At 41.5% G+C, this 25,498-nt stretch overlaps 1 protein-coding gene across 2 annotated transcripts in view; it reads left to right on the forward strand.

Annotated features, from left to right (window-relative positions):
- nrm (neuromusculin) overlaps positions 1 to 25,498 on the forward strand; it is a 1,172,097-nt gene that overhangs the window by 1,036,930 nt on the left and 109,669 nt on the right. For both annotated transcript variants that reach the window (XM_068228563.1, XM_067151064.2), the window contains exons 8-11: positions 12,472 to 12,641; positions 12,887 to 13,213; positions 20,896 to 21,162; positions 24,598 to 24,954. In XM_068228563.1, coding sequence (XP_068084664.1) covers positions 12,472 to 12,641; positions 12,887 to 13,213; positions 20,896 to 21,162; positions 24,598 to 24,954 — 1,121 coding nt within the window. The remainder of the gene's footprint in view (positions 1 to 12,471; positions 12,642 to 12,886; positions 13,214 to 20,895; positions 21,163 to 24,597; positions 24,955 to 25,498) is intronic.

Below are 25,498 nucleotides of genomic sequence, written 5' to 3' on the forward strand. Positions count from 1 at the left end.
AGTATGGATCCACAATCAACACGAATGTATACATATTTACAAAGGTGTTTTACAGTGTTTAGTCAATTTATACACACGTAATAGGTAATATTTTAAAACGTAGTCTTTGTAAAAGGTCTCCAGTTCAGAGTAACCATTTGAATTCCACATCAAACCTAGCCTAACTTACCTTTAACACTTCTCTGTTCAAAGGTTTGCTGTGTGTAAAATAATATGGCACAGAAATCCTGTAACGTGTGTGAAGACCTTTGAACAGAATGCAGAGCAATGTATTAGAAAGCTTGTCTTCAATACCGACAGCATCACTCTCTACAGTACATCAGTTATTCCAAGAAGCTTATCCAAATTCCTGTCATAGACCGCCTTCGATTTTATTGCCATCCCATCTGTCATGAGAGAAGCAACCTTTTCATTGCCGTGCTGTAAGGATTTCTTTTCTGCAATCAGACGATTTCGCACCAAAGATGAAATTCCTATCTCTCCTCTGGAATGGCCAATGTAAATTTTAACAGTAATATCAAATACAGTAGAGACAATACGCGACACTTCGGGATTTAGCCTTGTTAAAATGGGAGACAGTTTGCAAGTGGCGCTGCTTGTGGCGTGACCTGGAAATTCACGCTAAATTCAAATATCAGTGGAAATGCATATCGATGGCCTAGATTGAATACCTCGTATCTCACAAAGTTCCTCCTATCCTTTATTTCCCTTAAGAATGGTCACGCCTTCCAGCCAAATTTGGGTATGCAGTTCATCAGAACAATGTTCGTTTTGTTTACACTGACTGACAGAGCAAATGCAACACCAAGAAGGAGTGGTTCGAAAGGGATGAAAGTTGGGGAAAAAACAGAGACGGCACGGACGAATAATAGATGTTTATTTCAAACCGATATGCAGGTTACACAGTGCGCACGGCATCGACTCAGTAGGATGTAGGACCACCGCGAGCGGCGATGCACGCAGAAACACGTCGAGGTACAGAGTCAATAAGAGTGCGGATGGTGTCCTGAGGGATGGTTCTCCATTCTCTGTCAACCATTTGCCACAGTTGGTCGTCCGTACGAGGCTGGGGCAGAGTTTGCAAACGGCGTCAAATGAGATCCCACACGTGTTCGATTGGTGAGAGATCCGGAGAGTACGCTGGCCACGGAAGCATCTGTACACCTCGTAGAGCCTGTTGGGAGATGCGAGCAGTGTGTGGGCGGGCATTATCCTGCTGAAACAGAGCATTGGGCAGCCCCTGAAGGTACGGGAGTGCCACCGGCCGCAGCACATGCTGCACGTAGCGGTGGGCATTTAACGTGCCTTGAATACGCACTTAGAGGTGACGTGGAATCATACGCAATAGCGCCCCAAACCATGATGCTGCGTTGTCTAGCGGTAGGACGCTCCACAGTTACTGCCGGATTTGACCTTTCTCCACGCCGACGCCACACTCGTCTGCGGTGACTATCACTGACAGAACAGAAGCGTGACTCATCGGAGAACACGACGTTCCGCCATCCCCTCATCCAAGTCGCTCTAGCCCGACACCATGCCAGGCGTGCACGTCTATGCTGTGGAGTCAATGGTAGTCTTCTGAGCGGACGACGGGAGTGCAGGCCTCCTTCAACCAATCGACGGGAAATTGTTCTGGTCGATATTGGAATAGCCAGGGTGTCTTGCACATGCTGAAGAATGGCGGTTGACGTGGCGTGCGGGGCTGTCACCGCTTGGCGGCGGATGCGCCGATCCTCGCGTGTTGACGTCACTCGGGCTGCGCCTGGACCCCTCGCACGTGCCACATGTCCCTGCGCCAACCATCTTCGCCACAGGCACTGCACCGTGAACACATTCCTATGGGTATCGGCTGCGATTTGACGAAGCGACCAACCTGCCCTTCTCAGCCCGATCACCATACCCCTCGTAAAGTCGTCTGTCTGCTGGAAATGCCTCCGTTGACGGCGGCCTGGCATTCTTAGATATACACGTGTCCTGTGGCACACGACAACACGTTCTACAATGACTGTCGGCTGAGAAATCACGGTACGAAGTGGGCCATTCGCCAACGCCGTGTCCCATTTATCGTTCGCTACGTGCGCAGCACAGCGGCGCATTTCACATCATGAGCATACCTCAGTGACGTCAGTCTACCCTGCAATTGGCATAAAGTTCTGACCACTCCTTCTTGGTGTTGCATTTGCTCTGTCAGTCAGTGTATTTTCCTATGCTTGCGAGTAAAGGAAAATGAACCTTATAAAAATTTACTCTAGGAGTTAGTAAATACGTCACGCAAACATATTTTCCTATAGTACGGTACGGTAAGGTTCATTTTCCTTCACACGTCGGCATAGGAAAAAAGAACACAACGAACATTGTTCTGATGGACTGCATATCCATGTGTGGCTGGGAAGCGTAACCAGTCTTAAGGGAAATAATGGATAGGAAGAACTTTGTGAGATACAAGGTATTCAATCTAGGCCATCGATATACGGAAATGGATAAATGCATATACGGAAATGGATAAATAAATTACGTCTAGACAGTAAGTGTTTTTAAGATATTAACTTCAAAGTTGCTAAAGCAATTCTAGATAAATGAATGAATTATTTAACGGGTTATTATATAAGACTGAAATTAGACATATAACCAAGATGTGAAATGGACTGCTTTCGTTTATGCATTACTTTTTTAGCTTTAGCGTTCCTGTCTGAACTTTCACGGAGAGATGTTTCTTTTTCTCATTAAAAAAAACATTGTATTATATTAAGGCAGTTGTCAAAAAATTTTGGCACATTCCTTACACACATGATTCAATGAATTAACGTTTAAGAGCTGGACAATTTTCCTCTTAACTTGAGGCCTACTAAGAAAGAAAATCTATAAAGTTTGCCTCAAAAACATTCAAAATTTCCCTAAAAGCAATACTTGCCATTACATTAGGGTAAAGCAAATTTGCATCATATAATTGTTTCAACACAATATGTACATTTCTTAAGTTACCCATATCTTCTTCAGTGCTTGACAACGCATTACGGTATTCCAAATGAGGTAACTTGGAACACAACCAGCCACACATATAAGCATATGCATTTTCTTGAATTAAATAAAAACCCACAGATCACACATACAACAACACATCGGTATTGAAGGTTAACTGCTGCACTATACAATAAAATAAGCTTATTATATTTTAAGCCAGTTAAAATATGGGTCGCGCAGGTCAGATGTTTAGGAAGTACTATAAAAATCTCGTGTCACTGGAAGAATATGTATGCAAACAGAATATTTACTTACATTTTCTTGTTACGAGGGAAACGGAAGAAAGACCTCGAACCCTTCTGCACTTCAAAGTTATTGCAGCCAACACAGCACATATCTTTCCACTCATCTTGAGAGGAGATACAACAGGAATGAGACGTGCTACTATTTACTTATGTCAATTTACTGCAAACGCATAAATAACGCCAAAAACTTCACAAACAAGTAGGCCTACACGTGCTCTTATGACAGAATCAGAAACTCCAGGTCCCTCCGCTAGACAGAGCTCTAATCGCTGTCCCTCGATATCTTGCAGACTGTCGCGTATGGTCTCTACTGTATTTAGTGATATGCAGGCCTTTATAGTATTCTTTTTGTGTTTACACTTCAGTTTACAAAAAGGTGGATTCTGCTCAATCAAGAAATTTGTTTTCAAATCACCTTGTTCAGCTAGTTCTGTAATTTTATATAGTTGACTCTCAAGTCCATGTTGAATTTTTCATTTTTGTTTGATGCATCCTTTCTTTTAAAGTGGTAGTGGTGTATAGTTTAAGTTTTTTAGAACATTCAGTGCCTGGGGTTTTATTTGATAATTACAGGTGGAGGGTCCTTCTCTTCACTGGCTGTAGATGTGGTTGGTTCTGGTGGTGGTGGTGGTGATTACTGTTTTAAGAGGAAGTACATCTGGGCAACCATCCCCTATATAACACTAATCAGAGAGAAAAAAACGGAAGGGACCGACACTTCGAAAAATGAAGGTGTCAGCCAAAGGAAGACAAGGGTCATGAGGGGCGTGAAAATGAGACTCCCTAGGCTCAAGTGCTCTAACACCGTCGGGGTCGGAAAAGAACAAGAGTTGACCAAGGGAGATGGGATAGGACAGATGAAAGTGAGGAGCCTGGCACAAGTAAGTGAAAGCAATGCCAGGATTCAGCTAAGGGCCCCGTGATCGCCAACCCACGCTCCCAAGTTTAGGACCCCCGGGGCCTCCCTACAGGCAGGGGATACCGTGGGTATTCTGCCCCACCCACAGGGTGGTTTTACATGAAGTTCAATTTTCTTGTAAAATTTAGCTTCATTTCCTCTTATGTGGTCTTCCTGTATGTGATTGTGTTTGTTTGTGACGGGGGAAACTTGAAGTACAGATTGAATGACATTCGAAAGTAGGATTTATAGTGCTGTGTTTACACTAATCTGAGTCTTTAAAACGCCTACTGCAAACAGTGGAATGCACACTAGTTTTCCACCAGTCTATTTCCTTGACGAGAAATTGCCAAACACCATTTAGTTTTAAGTTCTTCGTCTTTCGGAAATCTGTGAAATGAAATACCACATCCTTTTAAGGTCATGGTTTTACAGTAAGGAATACTAGAGTACATTATTGGTTAATTTCGCTGGCACGAGGGCTGGGTGTATGTGTCTTCATCATCATTTCATCCTCATTACGACGCGCAGGTTGCCTACGGGAGTCAAATCAAAAGGCCTGCACCTGACGAGCCGCACATGTCCTCGGACACTCCCGGCACTAAAAGCCACACGCCATTTACTTTTTGAATGAAATTATATTTCATTTATAATCTATTAGACTATTTAATGTTCTTTTAGGTATTTTCTGATTGTATTTATCTTGAATTAGATACAGACTACAAATCTCGCAATTATATATTACTATGATATAAAACAGGAAAACACCATTTACTACGTCGATTTTTCATACTCCGATGTAGTAGTGTGTATAATACTGCTGCACAAAAACGTTTGACGATTTAGCTACTTGATCTTCATGCACCGTCGTGCAGGACTGTAATATAGAAGACCGATCTGCAAACTTAGTAACAAACCGAAGCTCTGAAGCGATGACAATGTTATATAACTTTGAATGAACATCACTTGTCTGAAATGGCTGCGGATAAACACCAGCACTGAACTTTATTGTACCTTTTCATTGAGTATGACTTGTTAAAAGCGGACAAGCAAACTGCTGCAGTCTCCATCATTTTGTCATGTCCTAAGCTTTTAATTAAGTTTCACATTCCCGTGTTAGTAAGTAACTTTTTAATCTCATTATCTTGATGTGCCAATTTTTAATAAAAAGCTGAAGTTGAGTTGATTATTCCATAATTGGGCGCATCATTTCAACTTTCTCGTCGGAGAAACAAACAAACAAGTAAAAGGAACTCGAGGAAAGTACTTTAAAGAGAATGTAATATATCAAACGTAACACTGGAGAAAAATTAGGAAGATCAAGTTAAAATAGTGTAACATTGTTGAAATGAAATGGCGTATGGCTTTTAGTGCCGGGAGTGTCCGAGGACAAGTTCGGCTCGCCAGGTGCAGGTCTTTTGATTTGACTCCCGTAGGTAATCTGCGCGTCGTAATGAGGATGAAATGATGAAGACGACACATACACCCAGCCTCCGTGCCAGCGAAATTAACCAATGATGGTTAAAATTCCCGACCCTGCCGGGAATCGAACGCGGAGCCCCTGTGACCAAAGGCCAGTACGCTAACCATTTAGCCATGGAGCCGGACAGCATTGTTGAACTTTCTGTCTGATAAAGACCATTCCACCATGCTTTCAAATTTTCGATTTATGAACTTGTTCAAGTAAACTAGATTGTAAGCTGCTGGTCATTTTTATCTCATTCAAATAGACTATTAGGAGGCCTACCTAGTGCGTACGTTTCTGTGCGGAACAAATATCTAATTTAGTATAACAATACTACTACAATAGTGCAATATATTAACATAACAGTGCTTTTTGTTGCTCGCACATGCAAAAGTACAAAAACAGAACATTGTCGGAGTTTAAGAATCCAAACTCAGGTCCTGTTAGCATGACCAATATAAATAAATATTTATCAGAAGAAAATGACATTCGTTTGTATCAATTTCATTTAATGAGAAAAGCATTCATCAATATAAAACATACATAATTCTATACCACTAGTACTTCCAACAGCCAATAGCCTAACAAAAGAGCCTGTGAAACTACGACGAACATGTTTCATACTGTATTGTATTTAGACAGTCAGTTACTCGTGATCCGTATATAGCGCTGTTGCCCAGGTGGCAGATCTCCTTAAATTTGCAAACTCGTTTTTTTAATATTTCAAAGAAATTTATCGAACATCTCCCTTGATAAGTTATTTCAGTCCCGAATTCCTCTTTCTGTAAACAAATATTTGCCCCAAGTTGTTATTTTAATTTCCAGCTGTAGGTATTCTGTTAACCTACTCCATTCTTCTGTTTATTGGACAGCCACAAGAGAAAGCATCCTCTCTGTATTCACACTATGTTCAGTACCAGAATTTGAGCAGTTCAGAATTTAAATTCCTGCAGTTGGCTTTCAAAACTTCTGAATAACTAATCGCGGACTTTTGTCTGTTCGGCCCGAACATTCTTCTTACTCTGTAAATAACGGGTTGTCCATGAAATCCATTACATAGGCGTACGGTAAGCCTATTCCGGTCGGTCTTGCGCCACTCCCACAACCTCTCCAAACTCTACATCTTCCTTCTTACCATCAATCCACCTCGTCCTCTGTCCACCTCCGTACCGGTTATCGCTATAACCTGCCGTCCTGCCGGCTCGATCCTCGGTACTGCCAGAAATGTAAACTTGGCACGAAAACTGGCATGAGGTTAAAATAGTACATGCAGCGCACCTCCATTGGGGGTGTGCCTGAAAAGGGCTGCGCCACTTCGGGATGAGAACACGAATTTACTCACTTATGTATCTCGCCCTCTTCTCTTTTCGCAGTGACCCGTGATCCTCAATACACGTTCAAAGTACTTAAGTTTTAATTTAAGTATTTGATTTTCCTAAAATCAATCTGGATTGATTTCTCTTAATGTGGATCTCTTAGCGGTCCATGGAACTCACAGTACCACAGTTCGAATACAGTAAAACCTAGATGTATCTAACGGGACCACATGCATAATAACGTAATGCGTATGTTTCTCATTGCAAAGGAGATTATTAAATTGACGTAGCATTTCATTGAAATAAAATACAGTTGCCATTGCTTCGTAAGCACAAGTGTCGCAACCTATAAATGCTGTTCCTTCTGCATGGAATTCTTAACTCAGATGTACCGAATTACCTTTCATCAAACTTAAATTACCTCTCCTCCTATCATAACCACGGTACTCAATCTGGTTCCTCTTCAGCTGTATTTCTCAATCACTCCAGGGCTTACAACTGCTCCTTTGTTGTCACTGTAATATTCATTTATAGGAAGGGGACTTAGGGATTGGAATAACTTACCAATGGAGATTTAAATAAATTTCCAGTTTCTTTGAAATCATTTATTAAGAAAAGGCTACGAAAACAACGGATAGGGAATCTGCCATCTGGGCTACTGCCCTAAATGCAGATCAGTATTGATTGATCGATTGACTGTCGCTAGGCTGCTAACATTAGAGATTTGAGTTCTCATAGGAGATTTAAGATGGATTGCCGAAATCACTTGCGGAATGCTTCTAGCTGACTTGTACGATGATTGAAGTGTGAATGAGTGCGTAAATGAGCATATGTTCGTAAAAATTACAAATGTATTTGCTAGTAAGAGATTTTTACTGTAGGCTCCTTTCCTTGATACTCCTCTTTACTTGTAGTTTCAATCTTTTGTATTCCACATGTAACCTTCTCATCCCTCTGATGAGTTTTTTTTTTTCGTTATCCATTTCTTTCTTCACCTTGTTCTTTTATATTATTTTGTCTGTCCACTATCGTATCTCCTTTCCCTTAACCTTTGCTTTTGTTTCTCCGCCTACCTTAATTGCTGATTCCGCGAATGTCTGTCTCAAATTATCCCACTCTTCATCTCCATTTCGTATTTCCGTGTTAGGCAACTTCCTTTTTATACAATCTTGGAATGCCATTCTTTTATCCTCCTCCTCCAATTCCCAAATCCTAATCTCTGGTTTCTTCTTCAATACAATTTTAGGGATTTTTACTTGTTTTAATTCCGCAATTATTAATCTATGATCACCGTCCATACTTTCACTGGGGATTTTCTTCGTCTTCATGACGCATCTTCCCCATTCTCGGTCTGTTATTATAAAATCGATGAGTGTTCCATACTGTCCATCCCAAATATATCGGCTGATCTTATGGCGATTCCTCTTCATAAACCATGTGTTCTTTATTATCAGGTTATTTCTGATACAAAATTCCAACAGTTTCTCTCCATCTTCATTTCTATCGGCATACCCATGTGGGCCCAGAACATTCTCATATCCCGTTCTATCAGTTCCCACATGAGCATTCAGATCTTCTATTATCATGATCCCATCTTCAACAATATGTGTTTCCACTTCATTGAGGAACTCTTTTTTTTTCTTCCACGCTACATCCTGTCTGTGGAGCATACACCTGTACTAACTTCAATAGTTCCTTGTTTACATGTATGTGCATTATTATAATTCTTTCATTTAGATACTCAACTTCAGCTATTGGTTCAACATTCTGATTGATTGTATTTTTTAAAATTACACTTCTGTTAAATATTTTTTTAATGTTGTGATTAAGCGTAAGAGAGGGACTTGAGCCCCAACTCTGCCACGGATAAAGACGAAGTACTTAGTTACTACTTATTATACTGTTGATACTGTATTACATCCTCCTGATGTCACGGTTGCGGTGATTGAATCACGATTTTTGATACCGTTCTTAACGTAAACGATGGGGTTCCTAACGAATAATAATAATAATAATAATAATAATAATAATAATAATAATAATAATAATAATAATAATAATAATAATAATAATAATCCACCTGTTGTTATTTATCGATTGGTCTAGCAATGTTACGTCTGTCTCTTGACACAGGTCGTTGAGGATGCAACGAGCCTTCGGGCTAATAGCCTGAGAATGAGAGTAAAAGCAAGCAAGCTTGTAGTTTTAGGTGGTACTGATATCGTGATCGCGTGGAATCCGCATAAAAATCCCACATTTATTGTCCAGGATTCGAACCGTGGACGCCTTGGTGAGAAGCCGGTGACTATGCCCCTGTTGTAGTTTTGATGATGACAATCAGCTATCCGTGGGCGGATATTTTTATTTGAGACGATTTAGCCAACCTGCGTGTCAATTTTGACGCTCCGTTTTACTGGTTGTTGTGAAAACAACATACAAGCCTGCATCGTACGACATAGAGTTCCGAATGGACTTATACTGCCTTTCAAAAATCCTACTACCTCTGCCAGGTTTGAACTCGCGAAACCAGGACCCGGTGACTTCGTCCACAGAGGGAATGATTTGTGTTGTTGATGCAGTCTGATGGTATTTGAAGGTCATAAAATACGCTAGTCTCGTGTCGGTAGATTTACCAGCACATTAAAGAACTCCTGGGGACAAAATTCCGGCACCTCGACGTCTCCGAAAACCGTAAACAATAGTTACGGGCACGTAAACCCATATCCGTTTATGGATATGCTCACAAAATGTGTTCTTGAGAACAATACAATTATTTGTGTCGTAAATGAATATGCTCATAATTTGAATCCTATATAAACGGATCGCTTAGAGAATAGCTCTTTACAGTATCGACTGAACACACACGAGAGCCTGTCGTATCTTGTTCTGAGCTGGAAAAGAGTGGAAAGGTGTGGTTTAGTAAATAGAACCTCCTTCCTCCTCTACCCTGGATTATGGGCAAAGCCCAATATTTACGGTTTGGACCACTCCCCAGGCACTGCTATCGTATCGGTCTGCCAATGACCACCCATCGCAAGGAACGAGAGCAAAGAGACACAATCGAAGGAGATAAGTAACCTTAGAGGAAGAAAAGAAGCAATTCTTTACTAAACTATCTATATAGAGGTTTGTATGGCCCATGGGAAATAATGGAGGCCCAGTATTACATGTACGGCTTAGAAAAATTGGCAGTTTCTGTAGCAGTAAGGACAGTCTTCCAGCTTTGTCCAATGAATAAATGATGTGCCCGCTCCTCCGCTATGTCGTAACCATTCAACGCAACGCTTGCAACACAACACTTTTCGGACATTCACTTATAACTCTTATCTCTACCGCAGACCGAGGAGACTTAATGGGCGTATATAGATCGTAGAGGACTGGAATACCCATTAGGACAATGACCTACATTCCACTAGCTACACATGTAATTTCATGGTTCATATAATCTTCCCCACTTTCAGGCAATATTATTATTCCACCAACAAGTAAGTTGTGATAATAAAAACAAAATGTTTCTTGGACGTTAACGATCTGTCTAGTGAAGGTTTCCGGAGTGAAGGATCGTTCTGGTAAAATAAGGCATCGCATTTCTTGCTTATTCAAATTAAATACGTTAGGATATATCAGATAAAATCACTTACTGTAGAAAGTGCCGAATATAATCTTATCTCTATAAATGATACTTAGCCTACGTTTTGTATATGTCTTCCTTTCTTCCTTTCTTTCTTTCTTTCTTTCTTTCTTTCTTTCTTTCTTTCTTTCTTCCTTATTCCGTTTACCCTCCATGTTTGATTTTCCCCCTCGGATTCAGCGACGGATCCTAACTCTACCGCCTCAAGGGCAGTGTCCTAGAGAGTGAGACTTTGAGTGGGAGAAATACAACTGGGATAGAGGGCCAGTACCTCGCCCAGATGGCCTCACCTGTGATGCTGAACAGGGGACTTGTGGGGGGATGGGAAGATCGGAAGGGAAGAGGGAAGGAAGCGGCCGTGGCCTTAAGTTAGGTACCATCCCGGCATTTGAATGGAGAAGTGGGAAACCACGGAAAACCACTTCGAAGATGGCTGAGGTGGGAATAGAACCCCCCCCCCCCTCTACTCAGCTGAACTCACAAGACTGAGTGGACCCCGTTCCAACCCTTTTCAAATTTCGTGGCAGAGCCGAGAATCGAACCCGGGCCCCCGAGGATGGCAGCTAATAGTGCTAACCGTTACGTTACAGAGGCGGGTATCGGAAGGAATAAACAAGGAAGAGGGAAGGAATGCGGTCGTGGCCTTAAGTTAGATGCCTTCCTGCCATTTGCTTGGAGGAGAAGTGGGAAACCACGGAAAACCACTTCGAGAATGGCTGAGGTGGGAATCGAACCTCCCCTCTACTCAGTTGACCTCTCAAGATTGAGTGGACCCCGTTTCAGCCCTTTTCAAATTTCGTGGCAGAGCCGGGAATCGAACCCGTCCCTCCGGGGATGACAGCTAATCACACTAACTACTACAACTACACCACAGAGGCGCACATGTTTTGTATATACGTTATAAAAATGATCATTTCGTTTGACTAAAATAGATACGGTATATAAAGCTCAGACAACCAGTCCAATTGCTGTCTGTATACAGAGTGGTCGGAAAGAGCGTGAACCACGTGTATCAGTGTTAGAGGGTTGGTCATACTGATACATAATTTGAAATAAATAATTCGATATCTCGCATCGTTGTCATTTTTTCAGCTGCTGAAGTTAGCCAATTAGATGAGCCCAAGTTACACAATCATCAATACATAGCTCCTTCAGTGATGTCTTCTAGGACCTATCAGAGGAATGATTCCATTGGTGTTTCACGAGGTTGTTTCTCAAGAAGTCATTATCTGAGAATGCCGTAAAGTGTGACACCACGAAGTCAGACGTCTTATGCGTATTAATTTTATCGGGGATTTACTTTGCTTTATTCCGAGAGTATCAAAAGATTAAGGATCAGCTTCCGATGTTCAATGACATATTACTCGCGGTGCGAAGCAGACTCACACCTAGAAACTCAACCATTTCCACTGCTAAAGCTCTCTTAGAAGGTGATTGCAATATCTTCAAGCCATTGAATGAAGACTGGCAACAAAATTGCCTTTCACGATGCAGAAGCTTAGCCTGGATCCCGTAGGAACCTCCAGGTTTTGATCAGCCATGCGATATAGACGACACTCATCCGAATCCTGTCTGGCCGCCGTAAAGAAGTCCGAATTTTGAACACAGCATTCAAGATAAGTAATGCAGGGGTCCACGGTTCAATTTCCAACCTTTACCAGCAGAGTACAAGACGTTTAGAGGACGCACTTTAGTGCGGTTAAGTGCCATTAAATAGTTATGAATAAAGCAGTAATTTACATCGCAGATAGCAGCTGAGTTGTGGTGAATGTTTTGCACTAACTTCACGGCAGTTGGAACAGCAAATAACAAATAACAAATGTACCATCTTGCTACATCTAGCAGCCTAAGCCACGAGCGAAAACATTGTTATCCCTTTTGGTTATGTGTTGCAGGTATCGTAATGGCCAGCTGCTCTCATTGAGCCCTGAAGAGAGCTCACCCGAAAATCCCATGGTTGTTATCAAGAACTCATCGCGGTACGATCAGGGAGTATACACCTGCGAACTGGAGAACGAAGTCGGAGTGGGAGAGTCCAGCAATGCTGTCTACGTTTCTGTTTACTGTAAGTTACAGCTATCATAATTGTTCATCTTTGTTATCATTACTGTCACAAAAAGTATTATTATTATTATTATTATTATTATTATTATTATTATTATTATTATTATTATTATTATTATTATCTCACTAGCTATGCTTAGAGTACCGGTAAGATATAAGGATTTCCAGTTCTAGTAGACTACTTAAAGAACTACATTGTTGTTTCCTTGAATTCTTACTAATTGAGACTATTATTCTTTGTTACAGTTAAGCCCAAAGTAAAACTGGTTATGGATCCACCGACTCCCGTAAGCGAGTTGGATAACCTCAACATTACGCTCATGTGTAAGGTGGAGTCTGGTAACCCGGACATCCTGCTAGCTGTGCGCTGGTACTTGGACGGAGAGATGCTGAAGGAGCTGCCTGACTGTGGAAACAACACCAGTTCTCCGGATAATACGTTCTGTGACATCGACCCCAGCAAGTTGCTCTTGGAAGTGGTGGGACGCAGCTTTCACGGGAACTACTCTTGTGAGGGCATGAATGAGGCAGGATGGGGTCCTTTGTCTCCTGACGAGGAACTAATTGTCTACTGTAAGTAACTAATTAATAATGGGTGTTACTACAACTTATAGATTCTTTTGTCAGTGCCCAATTTATGCAGTTTCCAGGCGGGTGTGGGGGAGGGCAGCTGTTCTGTCATTTTAAATTTCAATTTACAGTGAAATTTACTTTTAAAACACTTGTTGGTTTGACAGGCAGGAGTTTGTTCTTGAACACCTTGTGATGAATGGCGCATATTGTTTTGTTGGCACATCTTGGGGTGGGCAATGATCTCGCTCTGCCGTCATGGATCTCGAGAATCTCATCAAGAGAGATCCTCCTGCGTTGGGATCTGTGCGACGTACCAGTAACTACAAGCGTAGGCGATTTTTATATCATCGGTGGTTATTGGGTGAAATAACATCTTCAACATAACGTGTATGCCGACAAAATATTGCCGAGTTCTGAATTGTCATTCAACGACAGCCATGCACAGTGTTTAGAAACGCTGGCTAATATTGTTGTTGTTGTTGTTGTTGTTTGAATCATCAGTCCATAGACTGGTTTGATCCAGCTTTCCATGCCACCCTACCCTGTGCTAACCTTTTCATTTCTACATAACGGCTGCATCTTACATCTGCTCTAATCTGCTTGTTATATTCACACCTTGGTCTACCCCTACCATTCTTACCGCCTACACTTCCATCAAAAAACAACTGAGCAAGTCCTGGGTGTCTTCAAATGTGTCCTTCATTCTACCTCTTCTTCTCGTCAAATTTATCCAAATTGATCCCCCCACAGCAATTTGACTCAGTAGCTCTTCATTCGTGATTTGATCAATCCATCTCGCCTTCAGCATTCTTCGGTAACACCACGTTTCAAAAACTTATATTCTCTTTCTTTCTAAGCTAGTTATCGTCCATTTTTCACTTCCATACAATTCCACGCTCCAGACAAAAGTCTTCAAAAACATCTAATTCCTATTTCAATGTTCGAAGTGAGCAAATTTCTTTTCTTAAGAAAGACCTCCCTTGCTTGCGTTAGTCTGCACTTTATGTCCTCCTTACTTCTGCCATCGTTAGTTATTTTACTACCGAAGTAAAAATACTCATCTACTTACTTTAAGACTTCATTTCCTAATCTATATTTCCTGCATCACCTAACTTCGTTCAACTGCACTCCATTACTTTTGTTTTGGACTTATTTATTTTCATCTTGTACTTCTTATCCAAGACTCTGTCCATACCATTCAGCAATTTCTCTAGATCTTCTGCAGTCTCATATAAAATACCTAACAAATTCATCGACAAATCTCAGGGTTTTGATTTCTTCTCCTTGGTTTGTGATCCCCTTTCCAAATTCCTCTTTGATTTTCTTTACTGCCTGTTCTATTTATAAACATTGAACAGGTTGGGGGACAAACTGCAGCCTTGCCCCAGCCTAATAATATTACAAAACGTGTAATATACGGTACTAAGACTTCACTATGTTCCTTAAAACAACGCACCAAAATCAAACCAATTCTATAGGCTTACTTTCCATTCGTGTAAATGTTTCAGTAAAAAGAAACCAGTCTTCGACATTACAACACTAATATGGTGACGTGACTCGCCGGGTTTGCCCTATTTCTCGATGACGATCTAAAAACCGAACTTGAGACTGAGAAGTGGTGAAAGTTACAGTTTACTCTAGTTAGTGCCATCTCTTTTTTACTACCAAAATCATGGCAATAATTTATTTATTTTAGTCACAAACAACACAGTTACAAACATAGCGCAGTGAAGTACCTACATAATTTACAGTCTACAAATACTGACTGTGAAAATAAGTTACGAAAAACAACTAATTAACTTAAACTAGTCTAATTACATAATTTAAAAATCAGTGTACACATTTCTTTAAAGAATTACCTATAAATATTTTTGATCAGCAAAATATATCAACTTAAAATAAAGATGTCTAAATTTCCTAAACCAACACGATCAGTCCACATTAAACTTCAGCCCGCTACTAGACGACACGACGTTAACGACCTAAGTATTTGCGTCCAACAGATCTTTCAGTGCACTGATTGGCTGTCTATTTTATTTTTATGAAAAAGGGTGAAATTTACAAGAAGTTTAAGGAAAAACGTGGAATATTCGCAAAAACAAGAACAGAAATGTTATCGAAAACATTTTATTAGACATTCAGGTTTACCTTTGTATTTTGTGTTTGTTTAGATACTTATGGGATATTTTTGTATTTTAACGTGATTCACAATATGACATCGGCCATCATGCACAATACCAATCTTCGATTTGCACTACTTATATTCTGCAGTTTCCCAGATATCAGCAATTGAAGGAAACTCACTTTTTATCTTGCTATCAAACCAACACATTTGTTCCAGCATGTTGAAACTGTGAACGCATATCTAGGTAGATTTTAAAAGCTTCACAGTGTAATTGTTCACGCATTCACCATATACTGGGTCTACAGCTACCAGAAACATGTTGTTACAATTCAAAGCAGTTCGATAAACAACTGAAAAACGAATGTGTGCTTGTGTCCTGGAAGTGCCGCTTACAAGTTCATAATTACACTTGGGAATTATATGCATTATAACAGTTGAAATATGAATCCTCTTAAAAATCCCCGAAATATTCACGTGAAATAAGCACTCAATACTGAAACTTCTTGGCGTAACCTCGAGTTGTTCGACTCTATTTTTGTTTACTAACCTATCATTGCAGTGATATTTCTTATTATTGGTAACATTTTAAATTGCAATTACGTATAGAATACCAATTACCAGGATAATTTTAGAAACTATTTGATAACCATTAATTAAAATAAGTACGGTATGTCTATCACAAGAATACATTTCGAAGTTTTGGGAGTACGACTTACTGGTTCTTGAACTTAGCGTTATTATAGTTGTAGTATTCATACTCACTGGCTGCGATTAAGACATGCTGTGCCATAATTTCTTCCTCGGTAAGTTCCTCCCACCCCCACCTCATTCCACTATCCAGCAAACTAGGAGAACTTCAGTCAGGTACGGTACCTATGCATCATTGCCATTCGAGCTACCGCCTATCAAAATGGCTTCGTCCATTGATTGTCTCCTGTCTGAAAATACATAGACCTCCTTAAATATGGAAAACTCTTTTCTACATCACAGGAGGTTGCAGGACAATATTAAAAAAAAGCGGAATCAAATTACATTTAACTTTTATTCCCGAGTGACACCTTCTAGCTCTCTACAATACTTACCGAAGAAATTTCAGTCAGAGTAGTATTTCCTTTTTTCAGCAACAGATCGCGATTTCCTTCCATATTTTTCCCGCTTGAGGCCCTTCTGGAGTGCGGGTGGATGATTTGGCGCTGGTGCAAAACTACAGTCCCATAATGTGTAAGGTCGTGTATAATGAAATCCGCTGTGATATGAGCGTTTTAAAATTTAGCACTTTTACCCTGTGGCACCTTCGCTTCCTTTCTTGACTAGTTTCCTGAGTAGAGCTCGGATTTCTAGGCAGTAATAGGCTAGTATGCAAACTTACTGAGCCGAGTAACAAGTATACACAACTGCAAAACTATTACTAAAAATGTTTCCATTCCTCCCCTGAAGGGGGAGGCGGGCCTCTTAGACGGTGACGCTGTCTCTCAGGCCGGGAGATTTGTTACGGTGAAGGAGATGCTCGGAGAAGGTGAGGGGGTTAGCGCCCGTGGCCTATACTAGGAACTGTCCCGGCATTCGCCTTAGTGAAGGAGAATGGAAAACCACGGGAAACCATTTTCAGAACAGCCGACGGTTGGGGCCAGCCATGAGGTACAGCCCTGTGCCGTCTCCCTGATGCAAAGACGTAGAGCCACGGTAGAGCCGTGGCCACCCCTCCTATGCTCGGTTGGCCGGTCAGAGTGCAGAGCTGTTGGACCACGGACCAGCCGTGGCCACTTATGGGCCGAGACCCACTCTGCATCTACCGACGAAACTGCAAAACTACCTGCACGACGGTTATGCTACGAACTGTGCATAAACAGTAGGGGTACGGCGCATCAAAAGTCCTTGAATTTATGTTACTCTCGCTGCATTGCTGAAGAACGGGCTAGACGACAGCTAAATCAGTTTGCAGTCTAACTTATTACTTCACAAATACTATGTTCCCACGCAAAGCAGCGCATCGCTATGCAAGAGAATTCCCCAGCCGCAATGAGAAATCTATCATCGACTACATCCTAGCACAGAGGAGCCAGTGGAGACGTTCCTGATGCAATGGAAGTGACCACTATCTAGTAGTTATGCGACTGCATGTTAACATCAAGACGCAAGACCCCGTTAGCAGGAGGAAACCTAAAGAAAGAATAAAAGTCCATAAATTGAAAGAAAAGGCCACCCAACAAGCCTATCAAATGGCAGTGAAACAAAAGATTGACCTACTGGAATTGCCACTTAAGGGAGAAGACCAACTGGAGGAGACATGGCGCCTCATCAAGGAGATAATCCTTGAATTCGCAGCCGAAGTATGTGGAAAGTCCAGCGGAAGGCAACAGCAGAAGAGGACCCCATGGTGGACGGAATGGATAAAGGAGCTGGTTAGAAAGAAGAAGGAACTGTGGAAGAAATACTTAGTCACAAAACACCCAAGTGATTATGAGGCCTACAAAAACCAAAGGCTTGCAGTGAAGAACGCAGTGAAAGATGCAAAACAACAATCGTGGAAAAAGTTCGGAGAAACAATGGAAGGAAACCTCAAAAAAACCAAAAGCTTTCTTATAGGGTGCTGAAATCTTTACGAACAGAGAAGCAGTGTCCCCTTAAGTTCATAAAAGACAAAAGCGATAACCTCCTACGAACTGAAAAGGACATCATGGAACGGTGGAAAGAACAATTTCAAGAACTGCTAGGAATAAGGAAACCAGGGATAATGATCAGGTTGGAGAAGAACAGCAGCACCAAGAGGAAGATTGGACCTGTGAAGAATTACCCATTGAGGAACTAAAGCATGCATTGATGAAGATGAAACTAGGCAAAGCTGCAGGTCATGATCGGATAGCACCTGAGATGCTCATATTTATGGGAAAAAGTGGCGAAGACTTGTTCCACCGGATTATCAATCTTGCCTGGAAAACAAAGAAGATACCAGCCGACTGGGAGTACAGTGTCATTGTGCCAATATTCAAGAAAGGAGATAACAGAGATTGCAAAACCCATCGTGGGATATCGCTCCCTGGTGTGCCGGGAAAAATATATGCAAGGATTTTGGAAGACAGGCTAAAGCAAGTTACAGAACCACAGTTGGACGAGGCGAAGTGTTGGTTCCGAACAAGAAGAATCACCCAAGACTTCATATTTACCATCAGACAGATCAGTGAAAAACTGATGAGGTACGGAAAAGAGGCACACCTGGCCTTCATTGACCTAGAGAAAGCCTTTGACACCATTCCGAGAGATGAAATTTGGAAAACACTGAAGCAAAGAAGTGTCAATGAACAACTAATTACAGCGATTTAAAGCCTGTACATTAAATGTCGTCGGAATTATGTTCGCACCTGCAATGTAGAATCTTCGGAGTTTGAGACTTCAATGGGACTTAAACAAGGGTGTATCCTTAGCCCACTTCTCTTCATTATCCTAATGGATGACGTCATCAAATCATGCAATGGGCAGGTGCAGAAATTCAAGCTTGGCTATAAGTTTCTGAGGCCAGTGTATATCACCCATTGTGCCTTCGCTGATGACATATTACTACTTGGAGACTCGGAAAGAAACCTTCAAAAGAACTTGTTAATCTGGGAAGGAGAGCTAGAAAAGAGGGGCATGAAAATCAATGCTAGAAAGACTCAGACCATGATGATGTCATGGCAGCCTAACCTATACCAGATCGCACTGAATGACGGTACGGTATTGGAGCAAACCACAGATTTTAAATATCTTTGAGCTACAGTGTAGCAAGATGGTAGAATGGATGGTGAAATTACAGCTCGATCCCAAGCCTCAGGGCGACTCTTCAATGCAATGAAGAGAAATTTCCTTAACAATCCATCTGTGAACTAAATCCACGAAACTTTGTGTATACAAAGTGATATATCTCCCTACCTTGCTCTATGGCTGTGAATCCTGGATATTGACCAGCAAACATCGGAGTAGAATTCAGGCATCAGAAATGCGATTTCTCCGCAAAATAGAGGGGAAAACGAGAAGAGATAGAATCAGGAACCAGAGCATCCGAATTAGTCTTGACGTATTACCTGTGCTCGAGAAAACTGAACAGAGCCAGTTACGATGGTTTGGGCATATTCAAAGAATGGATGACACCAGGATGACTAAACAAGTTTTGGATGCCAGAATGCAAGGAGCAAGACCGCGCGGGAAACCCAGAAGAACATGGGAAGAAGATGTGAAGGCAGCTGTCGAAGGCAGAGGTGGAGAGTGAAGGAGAGTGAAAGAGCTGGCTCGAGACAGAACGCGCTGGACGACCTTCCGGAAAACCTCTACACTGAAAGGTAGAAGAAGACCGATTAAGTAAGTAAGTAAGTAACCTATTGCTGCCTAAATATCAGGGGTGTAGTGGTGAGTTTTCAGGTACCAGAATGACAATGACTCTTCTAGGAACTCCACAATAGATCCGGCATTCCCTTCCTTTTCACATTTTCAGGGTTGGCCGAAGTTGTCCTGTTCTATGTACTTCGGGAACAAAAACAATGCAAGTAAGACAGAATATGCACTTCAGTCCTCAATATGCACTAACGTCGAAATAAGCTCAAGCGTGCGCTATTCATCCTTTTATTCCTCGAGGTTCATCAGATTCCAGCATTTGGTTGAAATATGCTGGCTTAGAAGGAAAGTCCATTAACATACAATTCTCTGGCATACTTACAATATACCTATTTTTGGACAACAAATTACCGGCAAACTGCAAAGGAAAATCACGCATGGTAAAATATATCGGCATAGCATCATTGAAAAATCGGGACATATGGGCGTCCCAGAAGTACTTCGTGAACAGTAGGGCATTTTGCAAAAAAAAAAAAAAAAACTGGGATTCTCCCAGACAAAAAGGGACGAATTGATTGACACCCGAAGTGAGCATAATGCGTGACATAAACTCCAGATGCTGGGTTGTTCGCTCAGCTCCCCAGGTACATTCAAAAGCATCACTTTACCGTAATTAAAATGGAAATTGATGAAAGCAGTAGTAGTCAGTGCAAGTCATTTATGATTAATTATTTAATTTTCACGCCTGCATTGTATCCGAAATAAACTTCCAGCGTCTTAGATCGTGTTCAGTACATACAGTACGTACTGAAGATATGTTAAGTACAAAACGAAACTGGCCAACCGGACACCAGTGGGATCTGAATCCACAACCACCCGACATTAGAACTGTTGTTGTTGTTGTTGTTGCTGCTGCTGCTGCTGTTGTTGTTGTTGTTGTTGTTGTTGTTGTTGTTGTTGTTGTTGTTGTTGTTGTTGTTGTTGTTGTTGTTGTTGTTGTTGTTGTTGTTGTTGTTGTTGTTGTTGTTGTTGTTGTTGTTGTTGTTGTTGTTGTAAGATCTGGGTTCTACGGATATTAACAAAATTCCAATGTTAGCTTCTACACTTTGCTTTGAAAACTTTATAGATTACAATCATGTTAAGCAAACCTTGGGATAAACATTTCTGGAAGTTCAAACATAAAGTAGATCTGTTAAGAGTAGAAAATACCTGTACTTGTCTAACTAAATACCAATACACGAATCTGTTACAGATCCGCCTGGACCAGCAACACTCGTGTATGAACCAAGCAGGGTCGTGAAGAGGCAGTCAGTTACTTTATCCTGTAGTGTCGACGATCCTGGCCGTCCAGAGACCAGCACGTACCGCTGGATCCGTGGTTCACACCACATCCACGATATCACGACGCCCAACTATACCATCGACCCTGTCACATTAGAGACTCAATCGAACTTCACCTGTTTAGCGTACAACGAAGGTGGAGATGGAGAGCCCGCAACAGTGTACATTGAAGTTCTTGGTATGTAGATGGAGTACCGGTATTAATGTACAAAATAATTTCTAAATGATAACGTGTACCTACCTTACGTAGATTTATTATTTTTTAAACATAAGTTGGTAAAATGCAGTTTATTGGCAGAATTGAATTTTAAAATGTGGTATGTAAATAGAATTTATATTGAAAGGATCCTTGCAAAACTTCCATATTATCATGAAAAAACTATATGCTTTCTGTCAGTGTTCGGAAAGCCATTTTAGCAGCATGTTCGGAAAATTTGCGCAACCATGTCAAATTTAATAATTTTCTCAATAATGTATGTAGAACTACAATACTCGTATGTTGTATTTAATATGCAACTGCAGATGATCGTTAAGAGGTGCTATAGGCTGGAATTTTAATCTGAAAACGGGATCCTTCAGACACCATTGAATGTTTTACATAAATATGAGTCTTTCGCACTTAAAAATCTCTAAATGCTGACTAACTGTGCCGCAGTTCTGATGTTTGTATGTCTTCACCCTAGAGCAGGGCCGTGCACGGTGCAAAAGACGACTTCGCTTGGTTGACCAGAGTGCAGACCCCCACTCCTCGATATGGAGCAATAGCGCTGTCTCTCTCTCATTCCTCACGCCTGTCTCGCTCGCTCCCCTGTCTCCCTCTTCCTCACTTGCTCCGTAGCGCTCCAAATCCGAGCTGAGTTGAGCCGAGTAGCCCAGAGACGAAGCGTTGGTCCGAGCCGAGCCGAGCGGGACCGATGCACTGTGCACAGGAACTCTGCGCGTGAGATTTTGGGCGTTTGTTCCCTAGAGGATGTTAGAACCGTCATACAGCACTACTGTAGGTTATACAATCTGCTTTACGTCGCACTCGCACAGATAGGTCTTTCGGTTACGACAGGACAGGAAAGGGCTAGAAATGGAAAGGAAGCGGCCCTGATCTTAATTGCTTGTTGTTTTAAGGGGCCTAACATCGAAGGTCATCGGCCCCTAACCTTAATTAAGGTACAGCCTGGTGATGAAAGAGGAAACCATTGAAAACCATCTTCAGGACTGTTGACAGTGGAGTTTGAACCCACTATCTCCCGAAAGAAAGCTCACAGCTATGCGCCCCTAACCTCATGGCTACCTCGCTTGGTATGTGGTTACAGAGAAACCGCAAAATCCGTTACCAGCGCCATGATGAGGTGTTATAATGAGGAGTGAGGCTGTTCACCTCTGGGCGAAAAGGTGCTATAGCAGCACAACTTGCCCTTTAACATCCAGTTGTGATACAACTGCTTAGGCTTTTACAGTCAGCGTCTAATTCTATACACCAGTTTTCCAGGCTTGTAGACATGGTCCAGAAGGAATATGGTCTCCTGATGTTGCACCAAAGACTGCGCTGAGCATTTTCATATGTCTGCTCTCTCCAAAGGTCAGCAGTGGACTGAGGCAGACCAGTATTTATGAAGGGAATGGGCGAGGTCAGGTGAGATCTAGCCACCCCTTCAGCGCCATGGCAGTGTTTCCCACCACCACCGTCTACCCGGACATGGTGCGGACAGAGAGGAAAGAGGTTCATCGCCATTAGGCCCCTATTTCAACGGGTGTGGCCTAATTCTCCAGGACTGGAGACTCAGTACCAGCGACCCTATGGAGATCAGGCTGTGTCTCAGATCGTAAAATCTCTCAGCATGGCTTGGTAGCCCTAAAAGATCTGCGCTAGTCACACCAGTGCCGAGATGGACTGAACCCCAGAGACAAATATCAGATTGCAATATGCATGATACATTGTTCCCTTACTAACATAGATAGACTCTGGAACATCCTTGTGTGTGCTATCCACAAAGTATCATGTTTTACCAGTAGGCAGTTTTCTATTTTCTTCTCTGACCCTTACTACCTAATTTCAACAGCATTATGCCTCATCACCATTTCAGCCTGGTAGCATGCTGAGCACGGGAACAGGCAGACTCTTCCATGAGTACAAATCCTCCCTGCTGTCTCGTTCTCTTCTTAGAAACAAGAGCACGTCGGAGGCGGTTTAGCTCTTGACTACCACGCAGAAGGTATGGGCTCTCCCACCAACTCCGGAAACCAGAAAAATACAATGCTCTGCTTCAGTCTACGGCTGACCTTGAGAGAACGCAGACTCTCGAGAATGCCAAACGCAGCCTTTGGTGAAACATTGGGAGACCACATTCCTTCTGGCTTACAAGCCCTGGAAACTTGTACATGGAATTTCAATTGTTGTGCTCCGAATATCATTACACAGCACTGCCCCTACCCCAGCTTTCTCCGAACAGTCACAGTCAAAAATGAGACTGAGACTTCAGTGGAAGCTACATTTTCTCTGGACTGTGTCTAAAGACAGATCCTAGAGTACTACATCCATCAAGAAAAGTCAACAAACATAATTCAGCATTAGGTATCAACAGATATTTATCAGTAAATATTTCAGTCTTCTAGTACTCAGTCTAACCTAAATATTGTTGCTTGAAGCACATGATTAAGTTCACTTCCAGCTTCCAGCACACCGAATGGGTTAGATGATAGTGTTCAAGTTGGTGGTTTAAACCTGGCTCAGTCAGGTGGTATTCAAAGGTGATTGTATAAACCAGCCTTGTGTCGGTATGTAAAAAAACTCCTGTGAGAAAATGTTTGACATCTCCCCTGAAAACCATTAGAGGGCATAAAACCAATAACATTATTATTACAAGGTGTGTCTAAAATGTTCGGTGAATGGACCAATATCACAATGGAAATGTATGGTAACACTGCGTACATGCACATGTGAATAGAGAGATACCTCGAGAAGCGCCACATAGTGCATGTGAAGACTCATGTCATAGTGCAATGGAATGACACATAAACACCAAGTTTTGTTACAAATTATGAAAACGGTGACAGAGGTGCATGTGATGTTGATGCAAATGTAAGAAACAGAAGCCGTTAGCAGAAAATGTGTATACTACTGGTTGAAATGCTTTCGGGATGGACAGAAAACTCCTGATGTGTCATGTTTTGAACATCAACCGTACTTCCCAGATATGACACCTGCAGACTTTTTCTGTTTCCCAGCCTCAAGGGAATCCTGAAAGTCATACATTGTGCTGAAGTACCGGACATCCAAAGACTTGTGACCAGTCCCTTGATCAATTCCAAAAGAAGCCTTCGCTCCAAGTTCCCAGCAGCTGTATACACGTTGCCAAAAGTGTACTGTTGTCAATGGAAAGTACTTTGAAAGTGATGAAATGTATTTTGTCTGTAACTTCTGTTTTCTTTGTGTTATGGTATCATTCACCAAATTTTTTTGACACATCTTGTATTATAATTATTGTGTAACAAATACTTCACAACTACTGCTTCCTTTTTAATTAACTGCCAATTTCCTTATTTAATTTTCAAATTTAATCAAAGAAACTTTACGTTTGTGGTCTTGTTACATTTTACATATAAAATGTTTTTGTTCCAGTTCCTCCAGCATTCATCGAGCGCCTTCCACCATACCATGGAGTTTTACTGAGTTCCCAGCACATTAATATATCATGTAGGGTTGAATGTTCTCCTAAGTGTGAAGTGCAGTGGCTGAAGAATGACAAGTTACTGGACACTGCCAATGGTTCTCTGTATACAGTACAAAATGTAGCGCTTCCTCCAGATACCAGTTCTAATGACTTCCAGTCTATACGGTCAACGCTGGTATGGAACATGTCGGCATGGCCTGGTGGTCAGTTGGATCGTATTCATGACAATGCTAACTATACATGCCAAAGTACAAGTAACTCTGTTGGGGCTGGTGTTAAAAGTACCACAATATTTGGAGTAGAGTGTAAGTACAGTCTTGCATGCTCAGCCCTTATAAATACTTATTATTCTTTATAATGTACTCGTAAAAGAGTGAGTTAAATGAAAACCTTAAATATTTTTTAAACTTGTTTTATTTAGCAAATATGCAGCAATTATATGGATTCCTCTAGAAAAAGAAAATCCTTTAGTTGTCTGTGCAGTCACTCATGTACTGCCTTCATCTTTCAACTTCATCAAAAGAGAGCTTCTTTCCTCTCAGTGCCTCCTTGAGTGTCCCAGATAATGGTAATGGCTAGGGGCAAGTTGCCACTTTGACAAACTTGTATCACCATACTGAATCATCATTTGTTGATGAATTTCAAGGTTTCACACCTCTGCTACTGAAAAACAGAATAACATATCACTGTTCTTCTTTCGTGTATGTCTGAAATAGTTATAGCAGTACTTTGATGGTGTTTCCTTGTCTGTACAGTGCTCCCACCCACAGGATATTCATTAATGGCTTTTTTGTAACAGTACTGGCAACAGACAAGAGCGTGTGTTAATATTTCAAATTTTTATCACAC

This window comes from Anabrus simplex, chromosome 7, assembly GCF_040414725.1.
Source record: "Anabrus simplex isolate iqAnaSimp1 chromosome 7, ASM4041472v1, whole genome shotgun sequence".
NCBI classification, from domain to species: domain Eukaryota; kingdom Metazoa; phylum Arthropoda; class Insecta; order Orthoptera; family Tettigoniidae; genus Anabrus; species Anabrus simplex.